Source organism: Mesoplodon densirostris, chromosome 19 (assembly GCF_025265405.1).
Source record: "Mesoplodon densirostris isolate mMesDen1 chromosome 19, mMesDen1 primary haplotype, whole genome shotgun sequence".
Lineage (NCBI taxonomy): Eukaryota > Metazoa > Chordata > Mammalia > Artiodactyla > Ziphiidae > Mesoplodon > Mesoplodon densirostris.
In genome coordinates, this window is record NC_082679.1 from 64,508,760 (window position 1) to 64,532,419 (window position 23,660).

The following is a 23,660-nucleotide window of genomic DNA, read 5'->3' on the forward strand; positions in this document are numbered from 1 at the left end:
CTAAAGTCATACTTAACGATGAGAAACTTGAGGCTTTCCCACTAACAGCAGGTACATAGTAAGGATATTCTCTCTCACCACTCCTTTTCAACTTCGCACTGAAAAGTTCTTGCTAATGCAATACGGCAAGAAATGGAAATAAAATGTATACACGTTGGGAAGAAACATAAAAACTCTCTTTGTTCACAAATGACATGATCATCTATGTGGAAAATCCTTAAGAACTGACATGAAAACTGGAATTAGTAAGCATTTATAGCAAGGTGGTAAGCAACAAAGTTAATATGCAAAAGTCAATTGCTTTCTTATAAACCAACAATGAACAAGTGAAATTTGAAATTAAAAGCAGTATTGTTTACATTAGCACTACAACATGAAATACTTAGGTATGAACCTAACAAAATATACATAAAATCTATATGGGGAAAACTGCAAAATTCTGATGAAGAAAATCAAAGAAGAACTAAGTAAATGGAGGGACATTCCACGTTCATGGATAAGAAGACTCAGTATTGTCAAGGTGTCAGTACTTCCCAACTTGATCTATAGATTCAACAGTCCCAATCAAAATCCCAGTAAATTATTTCACTGCTATCAACACACAAATTCTAAAGTCCAAATGGAAAGCCAAAAGACACAGAATAGTCAACACAATATTGGAGAAGAACAAAGTTGGAGGACTGATGTTACCTGACTTCAAGACTTACTATAAAGCTACAGTAATCATGACAGTGTGGTGTTGGTGAAAGAGTAAACAGGGAGATCAATGGAAGAGAAGAGACAGCCCAGAAACAGAGTTCCATAAATGTAGTCAACTGATCTCTGACAAAAGAGCAAAGAAGGCAATACAATGGAGCAAAGACAGTCTCTTCAACAAATGGTGTCGGAACAACTGAACATCCACGTGCAAAAGAATGAACCTGAACACAGACCTTTCGCCAAAAATACTCAAAATGGATCACAGGCCTACATGTAAAGTAGCTGATAGATAAGCTGGACCTATAAATTTAAAACTTCTGCTCTGCAGAAGATAGTATCAAGAGAATTAAAAGTCACAGTCTGGGAGAAACTATTTGCAAAAAACACATCTGAGAAAGGACTATGATCCAAACTACACAAACAACAGTAAGGAAACAACCTGATGCAAAAAGAGCCGACGTGGTCACCCGGGCACGCTCACCAGGTGCCTCTGCTCACCCTGTTTTGCACTGGTACTATATCCCAATCGGGCTCTCCCACCTACACAATCCAACCATGAAGTCAAGGCTGCAAAAGATGGTTACAACCTGAGCTGCCCAGTCCAGTACTTCTCTATACAAGGCATTATTCTCCATTTATTTCCACAAAGCTTTCCCCCAAACCAGGTGCCCTAAAAAAATACAACACAAAGACTCTCAAAATGAAAGAGAAGCTTGAGCTGCCCAACCCAGCGTCTCCCCGCTAGCAAATCTCAGATAAACATTTCATCACACGCTGCTATGAGGACCTCCAGGATCTTCCCTTATTCCAACCTAGAAAATTCTCACCTTTCTTGAAATGCTTCATCATCCTAGTCTCTCTCTCCTAATGCCCTCAGCTTATTAACTGCCCTTTTAATGTGTCATTCAAACCAACCATGGTACTCATCCATGGAAAGTCAACCAAAAATTACCAGTTCCTATTCCTGAAGACTATATCCTGCTAATCTGATCTTTAAGCATCAGCCTTGGAGTAGCCTCACCATATGGAGATGACTACCGGCGTTTCAACTTACTAAATACTTCTCTTCTACTAGCAAGGGCAGCTTCTTTAAATGCTACATTTATATGCAACCTACAAGGAAAACTTATCCCACTTCAATTTCATCTTGCTAGATTTGGTCCACAAAGATAATTTTGGATGCTGAACTGCCAACGAATTTATTTGCTTTTCTTCCTAGCTTTTTTTTAAATTTTATTTATCATTTATTTATTTATTTATTTTTGGCTGTGTTGGGTCTTCATTGCTGCGCACAGGCTTTCTCTAGTTGCGGTGACCGGGGGCTACTCTTCCTTGCGGTACACGTGCTTCTCATTGCGGTGGCTTCTCTTGTTGCAGAGCACGGGCTCTAGGCGCACGGGCTTAGTTGCTCCACAGCATGTGGGAACTTCCCAGACCAGGGATCGAACCCGTGTCCCCTGCATTGGCAGGTGGATTCTTAACCACTGTGCCACCGGGAAGTCCTTTCCCAGCTGTTTATCACCCACAAATCTAGTAAGCATGTTTTCTTTTCCAAATTCATGATAAAAATCCCAGATGGACAGGTTCAGAAGGAGGGACTGCAGCACGCCACGACATCACCACCACAGGTTCACGCCGGCACCGGGCACTGACCCTGCCTGTGCACTCTGCATGGTGAGAGCAGTGCTCTCCTTGGAGCTGGCCCCACTCCACAGGCTGAAGCGGCTGGCACGACTTTTCCCTGTCCCGGGACTGGGTGCCGAGGAGACAAGCCACAGTGTATAGCTGCACCACAGAGAAGGTGAATGAGAAGACTACCACTGTGCTGGGCAAGCAGCAAACCCCCCTTCCGAGAAACTGTCTGTTACAATACTTTACAAGTACAACCTGGGAAACAGGTTTTCTTTCAAAAACTAATAGGTTTGTTTCCAATTCTACTTCAAAAAAAGGTACACAGGAGAGCCCCAAACGCTCCCAATGTTACTCCAGTAACCGTGAATGTAATGGCCCAGTGACCTATGGAAACAGCACCGGCGAGCCAAGTGACCTCTAGATGAGTCCCCGGAGCCGAGGTGGCCAGGTGAGGGCCCCCCGCAGCCTCTGGCCGCAGATCTATGGGCGTTCTGTCCTCTGGTGAGCCAGGCATCAAGGACTCAGTTAACTTTCTGTGGCAGCAGCCAAGTACCGCTGTGTTTTGTAACCGAAAAGGGAAATTTTTTCTATAAAAAGACTCCATATACCCCTTTAGAAAATAAAGCCGCCCGAAAAAGCCTGTTTATATTTGAATCTCCAACAGGCACTTTTCAACGGCCGTCACTCCTAAATGTGGAGTCTTAAAAAATTAGCATGTCCTACCCAGCCAGCTCCATAAGCAGCGCAAAAATACATGTGTACTGTCGTGGGAGTGAGTGCCTTCCAGCGCATCCGAGCTGCGTGCAGAGCAGCGCTGCGGCAGGGCACATTGCCACTCGGCATCACCCAGGCCCCTTCCAGCCAGCTGCCGTGGTGACATTTACAGAAGATGCACACGTGTCTAATAGCTCCATGGGCTTCGGGTACAAACAGAGTGTTAAGCACTCAGTATGCAAATGCTTCCCTGAGTTATTTGAAAGTTTACACCTTACAAAAGATACACCATAGTACCATGCTGTTCCCGAGATATTTACTGAGCAAAGGAAAAATTTCTCTCACCATCCCAGAGATTCAAGGCCACACAGGCCGACCTGACGGGGAACTTAGTCTAGGGGCCCATCCTCAGAAAAGGAAAGGGCCCTCCTCCAAGAATGGTTCCGATGTGGCCAGAGCAGGAAACGCAGGCAAGAGCATCTCTCCCTTCATCAACCAGGGCACCTTCAGAATTCAGCCCCACTTTTCCAAGCACCACTAAACAACAAATTTGGGGCTTAGTAAGTATTTACTCACATTGCACAGAATAACTAGTAGCAGTCTCTAGAATCCAGGCAGCCTATCAAACTGTGTCCTTCTTTTACTTTAACTATTACTCTTAGTAATGAAACCATTTGTGGAGTGTTTATATAATAATAAACCTACCATACTGGAGTCTGCGCTGTGAGAGACTGAGCAGGCGGGCAAATGCTGAGTCCTGCCTTTGGTATCGAACTGCCCTCAGACTCACACAGGTGCACACACACTTCAACACAGCCCACTCTCCTCCCCGACCTCCTGGAGGAGATGCAGCGGGGGACGGGGAGACAGGCTGTGTATGGTATACAAATAAAAACACGATTAGTAGACAGAATCTGTGTTACCAAATCAGGCCTTTTTTTTTTTTTTTTTTTTTAAATCAGGTCAGTTGTGCAGGCACGTCCCACCGAAGACAGACACTGCAGGGAATCTCAAAACATCTGTTAAAGCTGGTCATACTCGTCCAATGTAAATCAGGAGTCTGTGCTGACATTTAAGCTTTGGCCTTCTTGACGTTAGTGACTCTACGAACTTTCCTCTCATTTTCAAGCTGTTATGATGTCAATTAAATGTTGCAAGAATGGAGGACGTGCATAAAGGAAGACCATAAAGACTCCTAAGGCTCTGCTCGTTGTAAACGTGCCACAGATGAAACACGTGAAACAGGAGAAGGGCAAAAATGAAAGACAGAGCAGATGCCTGGGAACCAATCACCCTGCCCTCCCACGAGAAAAACCTGCTTAAAAGCCAACAAAGGGACTACATATACCACATACGGATTTAAGTCTGCCTCTGCTGGCCTTTACTGTTATATAACCTTTTCTTGGTCTCAGTCTCCCCAGACGTAAAACTACCCCCTTGGGAGTGAAAAATGTTTCCTAAAATACGGATGTACAAAATTCCCTGGTTAGGACTCGGTGCTCTCACTGCCAAGGGCGAGGGTTCAAAACCTGGCCAGGGAACTAAGATCCCGCAAGCCGTGCAGCATGGCAAAAAGAATGCAGAGTGCCGGGCCAAGTCCAGGAGACTGAATAAATTCGGTTCACAGTGACCTCTTCCTGCACTTTTCCCATGATCTGAGCTCACACCATGTGGCTTTCCCCAGACTCGGTGATCTTCCCCAGAAATAGCAAACTCAGCGTTCATTTTGGCTGAAGCGCCTTCCCGTTTCTTTGAGGTCAGTGAGAAAACATTACAGAGAAGACAGCAGCCATTGTGTCAGCCGTTACTAACCAGGCCCAGTTCTGAGTGGCCGCAGCTCCACGGCAAAGCCCCACGCGCTGTAACCCTGCCCCCAGGATCGACAGACCGACGTCAGTAATTAGTCCGCCTGGTTCCTCGGCTACGCCCGGGCCTCGGCAATGAAGCATGCGCAGCCTTGCCAAACAACAGTGGGGTGATGCTTTCGTGTTGGAATAAGCAGTAAATTACAAAAGCAATACCCACACTGTTTTTCATTGTTAAGGATCTAAGAGGCATTTTACATGGGTTCTCTTACTTCTGAAAAGGCAGTGGACGTTTTCACATTAGTGAACAGTGCTCAAAATATGCATGAGACGCGCCAGTAGGCGAGGCCTCCAGCGGTGATCCAGGGCCGCCTGGATCAAGGTCACTAAGGGGGGTGGGGAGGGGTTACTGTCAAATGCAGATTCCTGAGCCCCGTTTTAAAGCGGCTCTGCATCAGACTTGATGTCTGGGGGGACGAGGGCAGGAACATGTATTTTCAGAGCTCCCTAGGTGCTAATCGGTGCACGAAAGTCCAAGAATCACCCAGAGAGGTATCCTCTCAGCTCTGAGCCATCTCCCCAGGCTGACAGGTCTCCCAGCCACTCCAACACCGACTCTTGCTGTGAAACCTCGAAAGTTCTTTAAGACACCCCCTCCAAAGCGCAGATAGGGCAGCCACCCCGCGGTAGTATGTGCTACACTGTGAAGCGAGGGTGGACCCTGAGAACAAGTAAGAACTGCCCCAGACAAAACACCTGTGCGCTGCAGACAGCTGTGCCCACAGTGCCTGGGGAGAAAGTCAGACCCGGGGACAAGGGTCCAGGAACACATGCCCTCTAACTTTGAAACTCTACCTCTGGGCCGGTTTAAATGTTTCTGGAGGATAAAAAATAAACCTAACTGAGACTCCGAAGAGGAGGGAAGTGAAATGTTCCCGACTGGGAAGGCTAAGAGTTAGACAGATGTCAATTCTCCCTAGGTGAAACCTACAAACTGCGATCCAATCGAAATCCCAATGGAATGTTTATAAAACAGAACTTGAACATTCTGAAGCTCTTATGAAAAAAATGAGTGGCGCTTCCCTGGTGGCACAGTGGTTAAGAACCCACCTGCAAATGTGGGGGACACAGGTTCCAGCCCTGGTCTGGGAAGATCCCACATGCCGTGGAGCAACTAAGCCCATGCACCACAACTACTGAGCCTGCGCTTTACAGCCTGCGAGCCACAACGACTGAGGCTGCACACCACAACTACTGAAGCCCGTGCACCTAGAGCCTGTGCTCCACAACAAGAGAAGCCACCTCAATGAGAAGCCATGCACCTCAACGAAGAGTAGCCCCCGCTCGCCACAACTAGAGAAAGCCCGCGCGCAGCAACAAAGACCCAATGCAACCAAATATTTAAAAAATTTAAAAATTAAAAAAAAATGAGTGCATGACAAAGAAATTTTTGAAGTAAATGAGAAAAATCTTCCTGCTATCCAAATAAACCACAGAGCTATAGCGATTAAAATGGAGCAACACTAGAATAGGTGGGAAGAGAAGATCAAGGAATCAGAAGAAAACCCGGAAACATCCAGAGCCTCCTGGACTGTGTGTGTGCACGCATGTGTGCCTGCACCGGCTCTCTGGCCCAGTCTGCAGGCACACGTGCATGCATACACACTCAGGCATGTGTTGCTCTGCATCTTAGGTTTTTGTACAAAATGAGAGGGAACATTTCTTTAGGGTATATTCCTAAAAGTGAACGTGGGGTCGAGGGGCAGGCACCAGCAACAGGATGCTGGAACGACGGGTGCTGCCTGCCGACACTTCAGCCAGCGGGAGGGACCCCTGCTTGGCCAGCCCTCGCCGCCTGACAGTGCGACCTTCCGTGTGAGCCACTCGTGGCTGCCTCCTCTGTCCGGCCGCTTGCTGCTCACCACTCCACACGAAGTCTCTCTTCTGAACGTGAGCTCGCTTCACACTGTAAACCTGTCACCACTCCCACACTTTCCTGGTGGCATGATTCCTGACACAAAAACCTTAACATTTCCCATGGTCAGACAATCACCCTCTTGTGGCTTCCGGTGTGTGACTCACTTAGGGAACCTTCCCTGAGACGTGCGTGCTCCCTACACACGGTGGCTGCAGACACTGCAACAGCAAGGAACGGGCCACACAGGGCACACCTTCCTCGCTGGTCTCACAGAACACAATGGGGCAGGGCGGGGGAAGGGCTGCGGCTGTGCACACGCCCAGGCACCGAGCCCAGCGCCCACGATGACAAAGGGGAACGGAGGTCGTCACCACACAGTATCTCTCACACACCGCTTCTGATTTCTTGCATCCCACCAGGGGCCTTAAAAACAGAGCCAGCCTCAAACACAACGCATCTGGGAACCGTAGGCATGTAAAGCAGCAGTAACTGAACTGGGCTGAGCAGCAGAAACAAAGAAATTCAGCTGGGCGTTTAAAATCTCCCGGCAAACAGAGTAAGAGGAGAAGCCAGGGACGGGCCCTCCGTCCCCTGACCTTCAGCCCCGCAGGGACCACGGGCTCTGGTGAAATGCACCGCCGCACCCTGGCCACTGAAGAGAACAGCTCAGCGCAGCTCTGCCCAGCTGCCCATCTCCCCACGGAGAACCAGAGATGATGGCCCAGAAGGTAGGCTCAAAAAAAAGATGCTGTAGACAAAAAAGACAAAAACTAAAGCGCCTAACCCTTTCCCTGCCACACCACTCTATCCAGGCTAGAACAGGGGTGCTGAGAAAGGCAGCTCAGTTCCGTCTCTGCACCCTCACATTAGCATTTCGTAGGTTCCCCAGTACACCGTTAGGAATTCTCCCACTTTAATTACAATCAGCAAAAAAGTAATGAGAGACCTGCTCATCGGGAACAACTTCTGACTTAGGACAGAGACCTTGAATGCCGAGCAAGCGCAACCAGGCCGACAACGCCGGGACACAGCTCAAGTCGCGCAATGAGGGGGGGCTGGGGCAGCAGGCACGGCGAGCTCTGCAAAGGGCGGTGGCTGCATGTCACTAGTACCTCCCTGCTTCCCTGGAGCGAACACCTGCAACACCTGTCACAGAACCGGAAACGTCTGAAGGCCACGAGAAAGCACGCACCACAACACAGCCCAGCAGGTCCCTGCGGGACACCCCACAACATGCCGCCACCATCAACACCAGGCCCCACGGGTGCTGCTCCCTCACGGAGCCATTCACCGTCCCTCACCCATACGTTACAGGCAAAAGCTACCAAAGCTGATAAAAATGCAACGAAACATCAAGAACCAATTCACCAGAAGTGAACAAAGAAATAACAACTGGATTTTGAAAAGAATAACTGAAGCAAGGCAAGAAAGACAAAAAGAGTGTTCTGTGCCTGAACACTCTTTAAATTAAGGGGAAAATGAAAATGACTAGGTCTCAACATATACACAATGAAATCAATTTTTAACATGAAAAGTTCTTAGTTGCCATGCCTTTCCCAGAGCAAGTAAGACAAGAAGATGCAGGCGGCGCTTGGGAGAGCACACAAGGCCCACCCTGGGTCCAGCTTTACCAGGACTGCTCTCCAGAGCTTCCCTGGCAGCTTGGCGAGCATGGGGATCTCTGAGCACCTTCCAGTCACTCTCACAGTCAACTCTTTACACGGCTGGTCTAACACTCCAGGCTGGAAGCCGATCTGAGCAGGCCGACAGCCCGGTATTCACGGGCTCCTAAAAGGCCCCTCAGGGGACCACGGAGCACACCCTCCAGGGACCTCCCTCGGATGCAAGTCCCAGGACCTGCAGCCCTGCACCCCCCCTGAATTTCGCTCCGCTGAGGCGGGGAGCCTGGCGGCCACTTTAACAATACAGAGCTGGTGCCCCAGAGACGCGCATGTGCCCCACGAGGGCAAAGCCACTGACTCCACTTTCAGTCCATCATGATACTAAGCTTCTTCTTGTACATAATTTATATGCAGACACACCGTCCATCTCTCTACAGAGTCAGGCGTGTGGCTCTGGTCGCGGAGACCGCAGGGGTGAACGTGACAACCACACCTCAATGTCACCGACAGAAGCAGGAATTGAGCACCAATCATGGCCGAGCCTGGTTTACTGAACAGCGACATAAAGGCTTCCCTGTCCTTCCTCTTACACGCTCCACTATTCCTATGTCAAGCAGACCTAGCCGGGTACTTCCTCTCAGTGACACGGCACTCCACGGGCAGCAAGCTGAAACCCAGAGCTGCCTCTGGGGCGATAAACGGACAGGAGAACTGCAAGAAAACATGATCATTGTTGACGCTGACGAGGGGAGGGAGGACCAGGAAAACAAGCCCGGATGCGGCACTGGTCCCAGAGACCCTGGCAGCGCCTTTCCCGAAGCCAGATGTCAGGCAGCCGGCACCGGGCCGGGCCGCTCCGTGAAGGGGAAGCTCTTCCCTCACTTTGGTTACCAGCCAGACTGATCTCCCAGGCGGGGCATCCGCGCTCCTCGGAGCCCTGGAATTCTCCTACAAGAGCCGATGCCATCACCGTGCACCCCAGACGCCGGGACGGGACAGGAGCGGGCCCAGGGCTCATGCTCCCCACCTTACCTGACTTGCTCCCACGTCTTGGTGGCCAAATGCAGGACCCAGAGGTCCCTGTAGTGGTAGAACTGCTCTCCATCGGGAGAGGCAAACTCCCCGCCAAAGATCCACAGCTGTCCGCCGCCCTGGGGCACCATCACAGCCTGTTGAGAGAATGGCGACAGGTCAGGGCACAGCCGTACAGCTCTCAGGTAAAGCCGGAGCCCCTCCCCCAGGACACCCGGCGCCAAGCCCTGACCTCGTCTTCAAACACCTGCCCCGTCAGGTCCTTCTCGCAGCCTGCCCCTCTGTGGTTCTGCTGAAGGCCCAGGACTCACAGGCCACGTGGGAACCAGGTGGGACCGCCTGGGCTGACAGAGACACACAAGCCACTGGTGGGCCAGCCCGCCCTGAGAGTCACCAGCCCTGGGCCCGAACAGCAAAGGGGGCAACTGGGCCCGTCCTTCACACCAAGGGGGTGCGGGACGGGAACCCGTCGAGGGGCCGTCTGGCCAGGGGCTCACAAGCAGTGCCGACGGCAGCAGGCACAGTGTGGCCGGGGCAGGGGAACTGGGTTGGGGGCAGCTGGACGCCAGGTGCTCCAAAGCAGCCTGTGTGAATGCCTCCTGCCCTCGCAAACCGCCACGGACAAGCACACACTGGGCGGTCAGATGGTGGTTCCCAGAAGGCCCGCCGTGGGCACACTCCGAGCACCCTGGGGCTTGCACTGCAGTGCGGTCCTTCACCTAATTAAGCTTAATACTGCAGAACTGTGGCTCCATCACCGACGCTGCTCCTGCCCTGGACTAACTGGAGGGTCCTGGCGACACACTTAGGGTGATGTGCCCCCCCCCGCACCATTTTCACTCAGTCTTGTGCATCCTCTCTGGACTGACCTATCAAGAGACAAGCCAGCTTCCTAGGACTCTAAAACCCCAGTAATTATAAAGAAAGAAACGGATCACTTCAAATCTTTAAACCAGACATGAGGATTAGCTCAGGCCCAAACCTAACACGTTTTTTTGAGCTTAATAAAGTTTAGGGAGTACTTTCATGCTACGCAATACAATGTAGTTTTGAAATATCATATTATAGAAGCTACTGAGGGCTTCCCTGGTGGCGCAGTGGTTGAGAGTCCGCCTGCCGATGCAGGGGACACGGGTTCGTGCCCCGGTCCGGGAGGATCCCACATGCCACAGAGCAGCTGGGCCCGTGAGCCATGGCCGCTGAGCCTGCGCGTCCGGAGCCTGTGCTCCGCAACAGGAGAGGCCACAACAGTGAGAGGCCCGCGCACCGCAAAAAAAAAAAAAAAAAAAAAAAAAAAAAGAAGCTACTGAATGTCCCAGGATAACACCACAAATAATGCATTAACTGGGAAAAACAGTACAGGGAGAATATATGTATATATACGTACATATACACATGTATATATGTGCACACACACGTATACACACGTATGTATGTGTATAGTCCAACTAATATGAAATATAAATGCATAGAAATATGAATTACAGGTGCAGAGAAAAGATACAGAAAATATAAATTAGGAGTTCTGGAAGAATGGACAATGAACTTACTCTGCTTTCATTATCTTCATTTTTTTTTCACAATGAATATTTATTACTTACATAATCAGTTTTCAGAGCCATTCTGAAAAAATGAAGTCAAACTCCAGGCAAGAAAAAAGACTGTGACCAGAGTGTGTCTCCCACGTCCCATCACAGGCAGAACTCTGGGGACACGAAGGTGGACTGATGGCCAGTGATCTGAGGGCTCTGTGTTAATCTCCTCCTCAAAGACCATAAACACCAAGAAAGAGCTAACACACTACTCAAGAGAAGATGCAAACTACAGACAGGCATAAAACTTCCACTTCTGACCAGGCTCAGCAATCAGCACCATGCCAGCCCTCCCACTGTAAACAAGGAGGAAACGGGACAAAACCTATGAAGCACGACAGCCAGACAGCACGACGTGCAGGACTGTGATCCTGAGACACGGTAAACGAGCAAGGTCAGCCCTCTGACCCCACAGGCAGTTTCACACCCTCGTGGTCCTGCTGAGCTGAGGAAACAGAAGCCAGAGTTCCAGGATGCTGAGGCAGCTGGAATTTGCAGGGCCAAGCCCCCTGAAGTCTGGGTGGGTTCCCCTGGAGCCCATAAACACTAAGCTGCACGTGTGCAGACTGAGACCACCGGAGGCCGGGCACAGGGTGGGCACCATCACTGTGAGGCTGAAGACTTGAAAACGACCTGAGCTCACAGTGGGCTCGGAGACAGACAAGTTCCAACCAGAGTGAAAGGTGCCAATGAATACCCAGGGCGTTCACTAGGGACCGCAGAAAGGCCACGCCATAGAGCTACCATTCTTAGAGAAAGCCTCCAAAGGCTCGTGGTCATCTGCATGAGGCTGAGCCACCTACCAGAACGAAACTCATCATCTGTTGATGAATGAAAACAAACGCAGACAGTCAACACTCCAGCGGCACTTTGCTGACTGGCGTCACGCTCGTGGCAGGAGGGGTCTGGGCATCCCAAACACCACCTGCTTTACTAGCGTGACACAAACTGAGCACGCTGTCTCCTCGTGGGCCAGGCTGAAACTGCAGAAGGCATCAGAACAATGACAACCTGACAGAGAAGGAGTATGAAGACTCCAGTGGGAATGTTGTAAATAAGAAGACATGTGAGAATCTGAAAAGACAAGAACTGCTCCAGTGTTCAGGGATATATCTCAGCTCTGGGGCTTGCCCAGGCTTCCCTAAGATCTGCTTTTGCATTCACAAAGTCTATCATCTAACCACACAGTTCCAGCAGAAAAATGTGACCCATATCAACAAGGTCAGTCAATACAAAGAGACCCAGAGGGCTTCCCTGGTGGCGCAGTGGTTGAGAGTCCACCTGCCGATGCAGGGGACACAGCTTCATGCCCCGGTCCGGGAAGATCCCACATACCGCAGAGCGGCTGGGCCTGTGAGCCATGGCCACTGGGCCTGTGCGTCCGGAGCCTGTGTTCCCCAACGGGAGAGGCCACAACAGTGAGAGGCCTGCGTACCACAAAAAAAAAACAAAACAAAAAAAGAGACCCAGAAATGATATAGATGAGAGAATCAGCAGACAAGGACTTCACAAGTTATAAATATGTCCAAAGACTTAGAAGAAAACATGAACATAATAAACAAACATGTAAACAACCAACATTCCCTGGATCTAACAGAGGCAAAGCACTGCCCAGTGACCAAAGCAGGATGGCACTGCTCCCCATACAAGGCAGGGCTGTCCTAGCCAGCATCTACTTTGCTACTTGTCCCATGAGGCTGTATGCTTCCCAGGTGTTTGGGTTTCTGTATTGTTGTCTGAACTGGAATAAAATCACGTCTAGAAAACCTTAAGTTCACAACTCTCCCTCCAAGGGTCAAAAAAAAAAAAAAAAAGGCACAATGGAGTCCAAACAACATACAGACTCTGTGAATGGATTCTGACATCAGCCACATACGTCAGCTTTGTGTAAGCCAAGTCCTAAAAACGTGCCAGGCCATCAGGACCAAAGAAAACACAAAATATGGGACATCACCAAGAATGGCAAATGTGTCTTTTTTGTCGCTGTATCCCAGCCCTAGAAGAGTGCCTTGCATGTTAAAGATGCTCAGAATTTCCCAAGGAACAAGTCTGCAACACCTTCTCGGATGGACGGCAGTGAAGCTGTGACTGAGCTGGAGGAAAACACTTTCTGCAGCTCATGTGGGCACTGTCAGCGCAATTCTGCTCACTCAGGAACAGGCGTTTTGTAAACATTAACTCTTCTACATAAACTACTTACTCCTCATGCTTGCACAAAGGCTGATGAGAACAGAGGTGACATTTTTTAACCATATGGAACCTTTTGTCCTACCGTACAAGAGAATGCATTTTGTTTCAACTGCGTTTACTCAGTCATTGCTTGGGGAGAAACAAACCATCAGGCAAGTAACAAAATGTGGACTCCGCCTACGCCCGCCCGCACCTCCCACTCCCCCACCCCTCAACCCTCAACAGTCCCGTCCAGGCAGGAGTGTCTGAACATCCTCCCCAGGGGCGGGTGCCGGGAGGGGAGCACCAGCCAAGGCCTGACAGGTGAGGCCCGACAGGTCGTCGTCAGGCACACCTTCAGTGGGCCTCGTGACCCTTCCCCTTCCCTCACTGGCTGTGTTCATTTTAGAAAAGGCCACTGAACTCTCAAATTACACGCTAAAATAACTTAACCACTGGACAGCCAAGGAAGTCCCAGGTTAAGACTCCACGCTCCCAATGCAGGGAGCATGGGTTCGACCCCTGGTTGGTGAACTAAAATCCCACAAGCCACACAGCACAGCTAAATGAACGAATGAATGAATGAACAAGATAAAATAACCCCCCAAAAATCGAGAGAGAAAAGACAGAATGAAGGGTCCACGTATAAGCTTTCTCTTTCTACTCATTTTACCCCTAATTGATTAAAGATAAAGAACGTGGCTTGTCATCACATTCATTAACCTAGTCCATAATGAGGAAAAACCTTTTTTTAATATTTATTTATTTGGCTGCACCGGGTCTCAGTTGCAGCACGTGGGATTTAGTTCCCTAACCAGGGATCAAACCCGGGCCCCCTGTGTTGGGAGCACGGAGTCTTAACCGCTGGACCACCAGGGAAGTCCCATGAGGAAATTTTTACGTCTCAGAATTTAACGTAGTGGAATTTGAACTGTAATGACCTTTAGGCAAAAGACTTTATAACCAATTATCTGTTTCCCACAGCCCTGATTTGTTGTGAAATTCACAGAGTAAACAGCAAGCCAACCTTATCTACAGGGTAACATTAAGCCTCAGACTCAAAGTACTCACAAGATGTACATACAAACCGGAGCCTGCCAAAGTAACTTACTTAAAAATCTCCAAGACTTTTTATGACACTAATTCTTCAAGGACAGAGTTAATAACTGATTAAAACGGATAAGAAAACGAACATCAAAGAAACACCTCAGCCTGCGTTCCTGGGGCCCAGGAACTGGAGAGGCGTTGAGAGGGGAGTGCTCCCCGCCAGGATGGGCCGGGATGGGACAGGATAGGACAGGACAGGACAGGACTAAGTGCTTAGCCTGGAGGCCTGGGGTGGATGCATTCTCGGAACTGGAGAGGGCTCCGGTGAATGGACTAGACTTACCAAGATCCATTTATTAATTAAAACCCAGCCTTACTAAGGTCTAGTTTTTAAATCAGAAAGCAGGGCACGCCTCTCTTCCAGAAGATGAACCAGTCCGAATGCCGGCAAGCCCGGCTATGCACGAGACATCCGTGCAGTTCAGGCAGTTAGCTCGCGCTCACAGACCCCATTTCAGTCGGGAGGCTATTCTGAGCACAGGATTAGAAAAGAGAGAACCACACACTGCGGAGGGATGTTTCAGCCGTGCCACAGCAGGCTGACACTGGAGAAGTATCACTCTTCCAGATTGTCTTTTGAGCCCCAACATCGTCCCGGGTACAATAATGAACAAGAAAGACCAATGCCTGTCCTCGTGGAGCGTACGAATGTGGAACCATGAAACCAGGACCCCTTCCCTGGTAAGTCATCGGCTCTGACGGAGCTTGCTGGGGTGAGCAGAAACGAGCTGAAAGCATGCCGACCTGGCGCTGCTCCCTCAGCGTCCCTGGGCGCCACTCATTTCACTCTGCAATGGCTACTTTCTGTAACCACTGACACCTTTCATTCTGCCTTTTTGTTTTCATCTCTCTGGACACCAGATCTTGAGCCTGTGGGAGCTTCTCTCACTCAAATACAGGAGCATTTTCCTGACTGCTACACGCCAGGCACCACGTCGATACTTTTACCTGGCTTCACACCACCTGGAGGAGCAGGAGTTCATCTCCAGCCTCACAGGTGAAGGCTGAGTGTGAAGCAGCTCAGAAACAAGGCCAAGTTGGAGGCGGCCGAGTGAGGACCAGGGGCAGGGTCCAGCCTCTCCATACCAGGCTGCCCGCCGTTACCAGCTCTAAAGGTCTGTCATGGAATCCTGAGTCAGGGCCCCAGCGAGAGAGGAGGGGAGGCTGGTGGCCATACGGACACGTACCTGGTGAGCACAACGCCTCGGAGGTGGGTTGGGGATTTCGACTTGAGTCCAGGCGTCCTTCCTGATGTTGTAGATGTAGAGTTCATTATATAAAAAAGTCTGCAGAAAGGAAAAGGTACTTTAGTGTCACGAATGGTGCTTCCATACAAGCGACAGCAAGTGGAAGGTAGGATCTCAATCACTAGCTCTCCCCAGGAAACGTGTTTTCTAAGGCTGGTCCCCGGACCCTTCAGGATGATGACACAATGACAAAGACCATCTCTGGACCGCCATGCAGGGAAGGCGAACTCAGGATTTTGGAACTGTTTCATCTATAGCTCTGAAACACAGGGCTTTCTGGTCTGCTCAAAAATAAAAATTACAGGTTTTACAATTTATCAATTGCTCTGCAATTTATCAGCACTATTCAAACACCTTTGGAAACCCATCATGAGGAAGAACAACAGGGTACTGGCCCACCTCACGCAGGCAGTAAGAGGCGTGACCCTAAAGGTCCTTAAAGGGCCCTGGTGGCTTGTCAAGGACCATGGCCCAGGCCAGTCCTGACATGTAGACACACAAGAGGGGAGTTCAAGGACCATGAATATCTGGTATCAGCTTAAAATGAAGTGTCCTCTAAATGAGACCCATGAAAACTTGGAGGGAAAGAAGAAAATATATACTTAACTTTTTGGCCATTGAAATATTCACCGCCAAAAAGGATTAATTCCGCTTTCTCAGGATGAGCGGAGAGTGAGGCGTTTAACCTGCAAGAGATACAAGCAGCAGCTCAACACAAAATCAAACCACGAGACGCCCAAGCTGAGAGCCGTTCTCCTTTCCATCAGAGGGCTTCACCACCAGGGACGTGCGTGTCCTAAACTTCTGTGAGGAGGAGCCTGGCACTGAGGACCGAAGCTGAGGCCTCACCGTCAAGACACCAACACCCAGGCTCAGTCTCCCAGGAGGGCAGGGGCTACTCACACAGCGTGTGGCTGAAAATCATCAGCAGTGGGAAGTCTAGGGGCTCCTATTTATGCGCCAATTTTCCAGAACTGTCCTGTTTTAAAGGTCTATCCTCTTAAATCACAATCTAAACTGTTCTAAGAGGTCCAGTATTGAAGCATTTCAATATACAACCCAGATCCCTTCCATCTAGAAAATGCAAATACTTCCCTACTTACTTCACACACGAGGACAAGGGAATAGCCATAAGAGAATTATAAGGAGGTCCTGACCATTGCAGCAGGAAGTAATGAAGGGTACAGTGACTGAGAGGGAAAGTACCCTTCTTGCAGAAGCCCGCAGAGCGGCATTCCCCAAGGTGCCCTCCACCACATTAATCCCACAGGACGCTTCTCAAAGGGAAAAGGGTTTCAAGGTCAAGGAAGTCTGGGAAATCTGAAAACTGTTTTTCTCCTGGGGATTTAATGCAGACAGAGACATTCTATAGGCTGAGAAACTCTGTAGTCAAACCCTCAAATCAAGATAGTGCACCCTGGGCTCTGGTACAACCAAGCACCTCATCCTCATGTCCCCATTAAACTACCTCTGAGCCAAGACGTGGGGACGTACACACTTAAACCTGATAATTTTCATGGGTTTTTTCCCGTAATGCGATAGATGGGTGGAGGTGAGAAGGTACTAAGGTTACCACCGAAACGTCCGCATCCCTGTAGATCTCAGCTCCGACTGCTCCCTTCTGCCAGGAAGCTTCCCAGCTGACCCATGGAACTGAGTGTCTCACATCATATTGTGACATTACAGCTGGCCTTTTGGGGCAGCATACTTTAGGAAAAATGTCATCCAAAAAAAGTCAACCCACATTCAAAGTGAATTCCCTCAGGGGTGCTGTACAGATAAAGCCTCAAAGGTCTCAAGGATTTACCTGCTTCAACAATTCAGATGAAAACGTCCACCTACCATGTGTGACTCTTATGCTTGGCCTCAACGGTAACATGATAAATAGAAGGAAAATAACAGCAGATTCCTAACGGAGTTTAAGAGCCGAAGAACAAGAAGGATCTGCAACTCTGGGAGCGGCTGCAAAGCCGCTTATGTCTGCTCAGGGGTAAGCACGCTGCTCCCGACCCTGAGCAGGTGATGATCGCACGCCAGGGGCGAAGTCGTGGGATTCGGGGCCATGCCCTGCACCCACTGAAGCAGAGGGGGCACTCTTACCACCTCCCTTCCTGACGTGCTAGACCAAGGGCTCCACTCAAGCCTGAGGGAAACAAAGCAAATCGTTTCTCAACTGATCAAGACAGCCCCGGATGCTCGTGCAGTTAAGGCATTTCCCCTTCTCCAAAGGACATGGCATCTCCTTATCAGGGTCACTCAGCCTCCCTGGGCCCCTAGCTTGATGCACTCCGTGTCCGGCCTCTGCTCTGCCAGGAGCCAAGTGTAAGAACTATTGAGCCTGAATCCCTAGATCAAGTTAGAGAAGTGGCATTCCGGAGCCAAGGGAACGAGAAGAAAGGAGCAAGAAGCCAGTGAAAACCACAGCCTGAGGCTTCCCTGGTAGTGCAGTGGTTAACAATCCACCTGCCAATGCAGGGGACACAGGTTCGAGACCTGGTCCGGGAAGATCCCACATGCTACGGAGCAACTAAGCCTGTGCGCCACAACTACTGAGCATGCACTCCAGAGCCCGCGAGCCACAACTACTGAGCCCACGAGCCGCAACTACTGGAGCCCACGCACCTAGAGCCTGTGTTCCGCAACAAGAGAAGCCACCTTAATGAGAGGACTGCACACTGCAATGAAGAGTAGCCTCCGCTCTCTGCAACTAGAGAAAACCCCACACATAGCAACCAAGACCCAATGCAGCCAAAATTAATTAATTAATTTTTAAAAAAACAAAAGAAACCCCACAGCCTGCTCCTTCCACAGGGTCTCAAATCCTACAAAAGATGCTGGAGCTCCTCACATAAACTACAAATCCACCTAAAATGGCTAACAGTTTACGTTTAATGGTCACACTTTTCACATGAGAATTTGAAAGCATTATGAACAAACACAGCAAAGAGCTATCATGATTTTAAGTTTCGCACCGTGATGGGCCTTTAGAAACCTAAGAAGCAAGGAGAAGCTCACGGACTGCCCACAGACTGTCACCAGGTGGCAAGCGACCAAGCCCACACAACCTCCCTGACGGGCAGAGCAGCTGTACCGGGAGACCTCCTCACAGCTGTGTTTCTACATGACAATGAAGCTGAGGTGCCTCACTCCCATTCTTCCTAAGTGGAAGTGAAAAAAATGTTTTGTGGGAGCTGATCTGGCGGGTTTTCATGATGGAAATGTCCCAAGTGCCCGGTTACTTACGAAAACACGGTGCCTACTTCAAGCACTTTTCCAATCTATACCAGAAAACTTCAGGTCAGAAGCTACACTGGAGAGTCCGTGCTGCTTACCTTGGAGAAGGTGGGGAGCAGGGTGTCTCCACAATCCGAGTCTTTCTGGCATCTAGAGCCTGGAAGTGGGCTATGAGGGCTTCGAGGTCCTCCTGTAGACAGACAAGCCACCACACGTGAGACGTTTTCTTAAACCCTATCACGTGGCCAGATGCCTGGGTCAGCTTTCCCCAGCCCCTCTGACCTGACCGGGGTCCAGTCACATCCGTGAATTACAACTTGTTTCTCCCATTTCAAACACACAGAACCTGACACATGTGCAAATACTCAGGACCTGACCTTCCCGCGCACGGCATGTGCATCATCTCCTTCCAAACCCTCACCCGACTCCCCAAGGCCTTCCTCTCAGACAAGCCCACCCAACTTCATGCCAACACCTGCAGCCACCCCTGGAAACCCAAGCCTGGGCCACCGCACCAGCCTGCTTTGCTGTCTGTAGAGCAGGGTCTGATGTTTTCTTGTTCACTTATTTATTTTGTTTCCACCTCCCTCCCACCAACATAACAAAACATAAGCTCCAAATGAACAAAACATGTCAGTCTGCTTAGAACGGCGCCTGCGCGGTGGGGGCCCGACATCTATGAGCTGCAGCCAATCCGTGTACGAAGGTCTCCACCATTAAGACCGCAGAAACCAATTTAGACGTTAAGGCGCCAATTTCCGTGCACAGCTGGGCAGCGTTGGAACTCAGTCTTCCTGCCCTCAGTCCCTGCATCTACGGTAGTGCCGCCCACCCCGCAGTGACTCACGATCTGTCTGTCACGGGAAAGCCTCCCATCCTTCTCTTCAATGCTCAGCCCAGCACCTGGCTCATGCTGAGACCTGGCATCTGTCCCCCCATCCTTCCTCCCATCCCACCCCACCCCACACTGCCCCGGCTCTCCTTCCCAGGCTCCACATTCTGCAGGGCCTGAAAGCGGGTCTTCCAGACCCTCCTCCCTTCCTCGCCTGCCTCACGTCCCACCCCACCTCCTCGCTCTCCCAGCCGCACTGGTTTCCTCTCGGCTCCTTTCATCAGAGCATCACACCCCCTGGGCCTGAACAGCCCCCCGCCCCCCCGCCCCCACCGTGTGTACCCCCTTCACCTTCCCGAAGGCAGCCACTCTCTGGAACGGAGGACTCATTACTCTCACACCATCTCTCTATACTTTTACTACACGTTATGTACCCCTAAACTACATACGTTATTGCTTTAGGTCTTTCAATCCCATGTAAATGTTATCGTACTGAACATTCCCTTGCAACTTGCTTTTCTGCTTAACGCTGCTGAAAGAAAGGTCTGACGCCCTGAGCCCATTCATTGTCACGGTGGCGGAGCTACACGGCTTCTCCACCATCCAGCTGCTGCGGAACATGCGGGTCAACTCCAAAATTTTCTTTTTTACAAGAAACACTACCACGTCCGTTCTAGTACCTGTCTTTGTGTAGCTGGGGGTAATGTTTCCAAGGTAAACCTTTAGGTGTGTAACTGCTAGGCTGTAGCTTCCACTTTTCTAGGTATTGACAAATTAGGATCCAACTGGCTCTACCAATTTTCACCTTCACGGGCGTCCACAAAAACACCCATCATCCTGCTACTCCTACGTGTAACTAGGTACTCAAGACAAGCTACTGAACCGCTGGACCCTTACAGGAAGACGTGTGTGGAGAAGTCACTGCTGGAGCCTCAAGAAGCTCAGAGCTCCCAGCCCACTGTCACTCAACCGCGAAAGTATCTTCCTGAAAGGGAGAAGGGAAGACGGGAACAAGGTGGGAGGAAGGCGTGGCTGTGACGAGCAGCGGCAGGCCTGGAGGGAGAGCTGCTGTGTCAGTCCTGGGGCGAGTGGCACTGACACCCGCCTGGCTAGGCCAGCAGGAAGCATCAAACCCCGCCACGCGAGGGCAGGCACGACCACGGTGTCTCTGGTTGGGAGCAGGCCTCGTCGACCCCTTAGTGAGGAGCCCAGGCTCTGCCGTCGTGTAACTGAGCAGGACCCTATGAAGCCTTCCGGGAACAAGAAACCGCACCCCTCCCCCCCCGCTCCCCCCGCCCACATGTCCTCTGCCTGCCTCTTGTCTGTAGAAAAACTTCAGCCTTCTAGGCCTTCCTGAGTTCCAAAGAATAAATTTAATCAGAGAAGGGAGAAAATGAAGAAAGAAGGGTTAAGGAAGACAAAATAATAATAGTTTGATCTTAAAGTCAAGGACCTTTAGTCCCTCCTCAACAGCTGCAGATGATACTCTGTGCCACGTCCTGTGAGCTGTTTCGCAGATATGGAAACCCTCACCAGGTGGAAGAAGTTAACTGCGTGCTGCCACCAGAATGCAGACCCCAGACCCTCACCAGGTGGAAGAAGTTAACTGCGTGCTGCCACCAGAATGCAGACCCCAGACGGGCTGGAAACAGGTTGATGATGTTGACTCCTGATGACCTCACCACCAACCAACAAGAAAAATGTCCACAAGCTGATCACACAGCCCACAGCCCCCCTCCCTGACCCTGTCTTTAAAAACCTTCCGTAAAAGCCTTCAGGGAGGTCGGGTCTTTTGAGCACCAGCTGCCTGGACTCCTTACTGGGCACCTGCAATAAACCCCCCAGTTTCCCTCACCACAACCCAGGGTCTGTAGGTTGGTTTTGCTGTGTGCAGGCAAGAGGACCCAACTTTGGTTCAGTGACTGTCGGGTGACTCGCTTCAACCCCCACCTCCTCCACTTCTTGCCAGTTAATCCAGTAGCCGCTCCCCATGCCCGCACGTTGAACAAATCTCACCAGATTAAAACAAGGTCCAGGAGCCAGGTGAGCTTCCCTCCTACCACTCTAAGGCAGCACTTCTCAAACGGCTGAGCATCACAATCACTGGGCTGAGGGGCTGGGACAGGGCAGGTCTGGTAGCACAGGCAGCCTAGTCTGGGAAAGCCTCTCCAAGGTGACAGACAACAAGCTGAAAGATGAAAAGGAGCCAGTGTAGAAGAATGTATTTGGGGTTGAGGTGCAGAAAGACGGTGGCATAGCTGAGACACAGCACAGAGTTGTGTGGCCGGAGGGGAGTGAGCCCAGGTGATGCAGGTCTCCTCAGCAGGGTGAAGAGATGGGGCTTCAATAAGACAGTGTAGAAGGGGAGAAATCTGCACGACAGCCACTTGCAGGTGTCAACCAGGTATCTGAGACATGAGTTCTGCACTGGGCAGAACTCCAAGTTGTCCCCCAAGACCACTCGCTTAGTCCCGCTGGCAAAAAACGACAGGAGACGGGGAGAGAAAAGGCTCAACCCCATTATTTGACAGATGAGGAAATGGAGACACGAATGCCTTAGAAAGAAAAGGGACAAGGGTATGCGGTCAAGAGCTCTGGATCAGGGACACCCGGTCAAATTCCAGCTCCAAGCCACCTCACAGCTGTGTGACCCTGAGCTGCGCGTAACCTGTTAGCTTCTGATTTCCCGTCAGATGGGGACGCCAAAGCTACCTAACTCAATTGGTTGTAAGAATTAAAGCCCAGAGAGCACAATGCCTGGCACGCAGCAAACACTCATTAACCACTATAAACGGCCCCGGGTTAGGGAGCCCGTGAGCAACAGTCAATTAAGAGCAGAGAGCTCTCCTCTAAGTTCAGCACTGATCCGTTTGTAGACACTTCTAAAGAGAGAGAGAGAGAGAGAGAGAGAGGGAGAGAGGGAGAGAGTAAGAGGGGGAGGGAGGGAGAAGGAGAGACAGAGACGGAGAGAGACAGAACTGTTTTGGAGCGCCCCACAGTTCCACTTACTTATTCCACTGACGCTCACTGCTCAGGGCTGCCGTGAGGATCACGTATCCTCTTTTAAAGCCGAGGACTGAGGCTTGCAGAGGCGCGCCCGCTCAGCCCGGCCCCTCCCAGCGCCCAGCACAGGGGGCCCGGCTACGCACGAGACCCGGGACGAAGGAGGCCAGCCCGCCTTCCGGCCCCGCTCACCTCCTCCTTCCGCGAGCGCTTGGACACCTTCTTCTCCATCTTGGCGGCCGTCTTCTCCGCCCCGCGGCCCTTCTTCTCTTTCTTGCCCTTCTTGCCCATCGCGCCTGGTCAGAGGAGATGCCGAGACGCCTGTGAGACTCGAGCGGCGCGCCGCGCGCAAAAAATACGTGCTCGGCGGCGCGCAGAAACGCGTCACTTCCGGTCCGCCCCCCCCCGCGCGCGCTTCCAAGAGAGTGGGCGGAGCGGGCTGGCGGGCGGGGCTGGCGGGCGGGGCTGGCGGGCGGGCCGGGGCCCCGGGATGGATGCTTCACCGGTTCTCTGTGCTACGCCTTTGGAAACGGGCCTGGGGGCCTCGGGCTCCGGGTGGCGTCCGCCTGGAAGCAGTGGGGCCCCGTCCCCGTCCCCGTGCCGTCCGCCCTCAGCTCGGAGACCTCCTCCCGGGGACTCGACGTCTGTTGTTCCCGCCGCCACCGGGCCCGGGCCTGAAGGTTGGCTTCAGTGTCTGCCGTGTTTACGCATATTGCTTAGTGCGTGCACATTGCACACTGACCCAGTTGGGTGACTTGGTAAATGAGCCGCGTTTTGTCAGCGCGAACCCTGGTACGAGTCAAATGATTGCTGTGGCTTCGTTCCCCATAGAGACGCTTATACACTTAAAGGATTCGCAGACCCTGAGCACCAGATATTGTTAGGGGCTGAGGGTACTGTGCTCAGCAAGAAAAACAGCCCTGCCAGTCCGCCTTCTAGGTGACTCCTTAAGTGTCCTGTGTGAGGGGACTTGTTTCTCCATGATCGAACAGGGCTGATGACACCCCCTCCAAGAGCAGTCAGTGTTCCAAGTCTGGGAAGCCAAAACCGCCCG

General features: G+C 51.0%; 1 protein-coding gene across 1 annotated transcript in view; it reads right to left on the reverse strand.

The window, feature by feature from the left end:
* KLHDC4 (kelch domain containing 4) overlaps positions 1 to 22,965 on the reverse strand; it is a 57,135-nt gene extending 34,170 nt beyond the window's left edge. Inside the window, exons 1-5 of the mRNA XM_060083725.1 lie at positions 22,799 to 22,965; positions 18,870 to 18,961; positions 16,145 to 16,223; positions 15,478 to 15,576; positions 9,423 to 9,559 (exon numbers count right to left, since the gene is read on the reverse strand). Coding sequence (XP_059939708.1) covers positions 9,423 to 9,559; positions 15,478 to 15,576; positions 16,145 to 16,223; positions 18,870 to 18,961; positions 22,799 to 22,897 — 506 coding nt within the window. The 5' untranslated portion in view covers positions 22,898 to 22,965. The remainder of the gene's footprint in view (positions 1 to 9,422; positions 9,560 to 15,477; positions 15,577 to 16,144; positions 16,224 to 18,869; positions 18,962 to 22,798) is intronic.
* Positions 22,966 to 23,660: the final 695 nt, after the last annotated feature.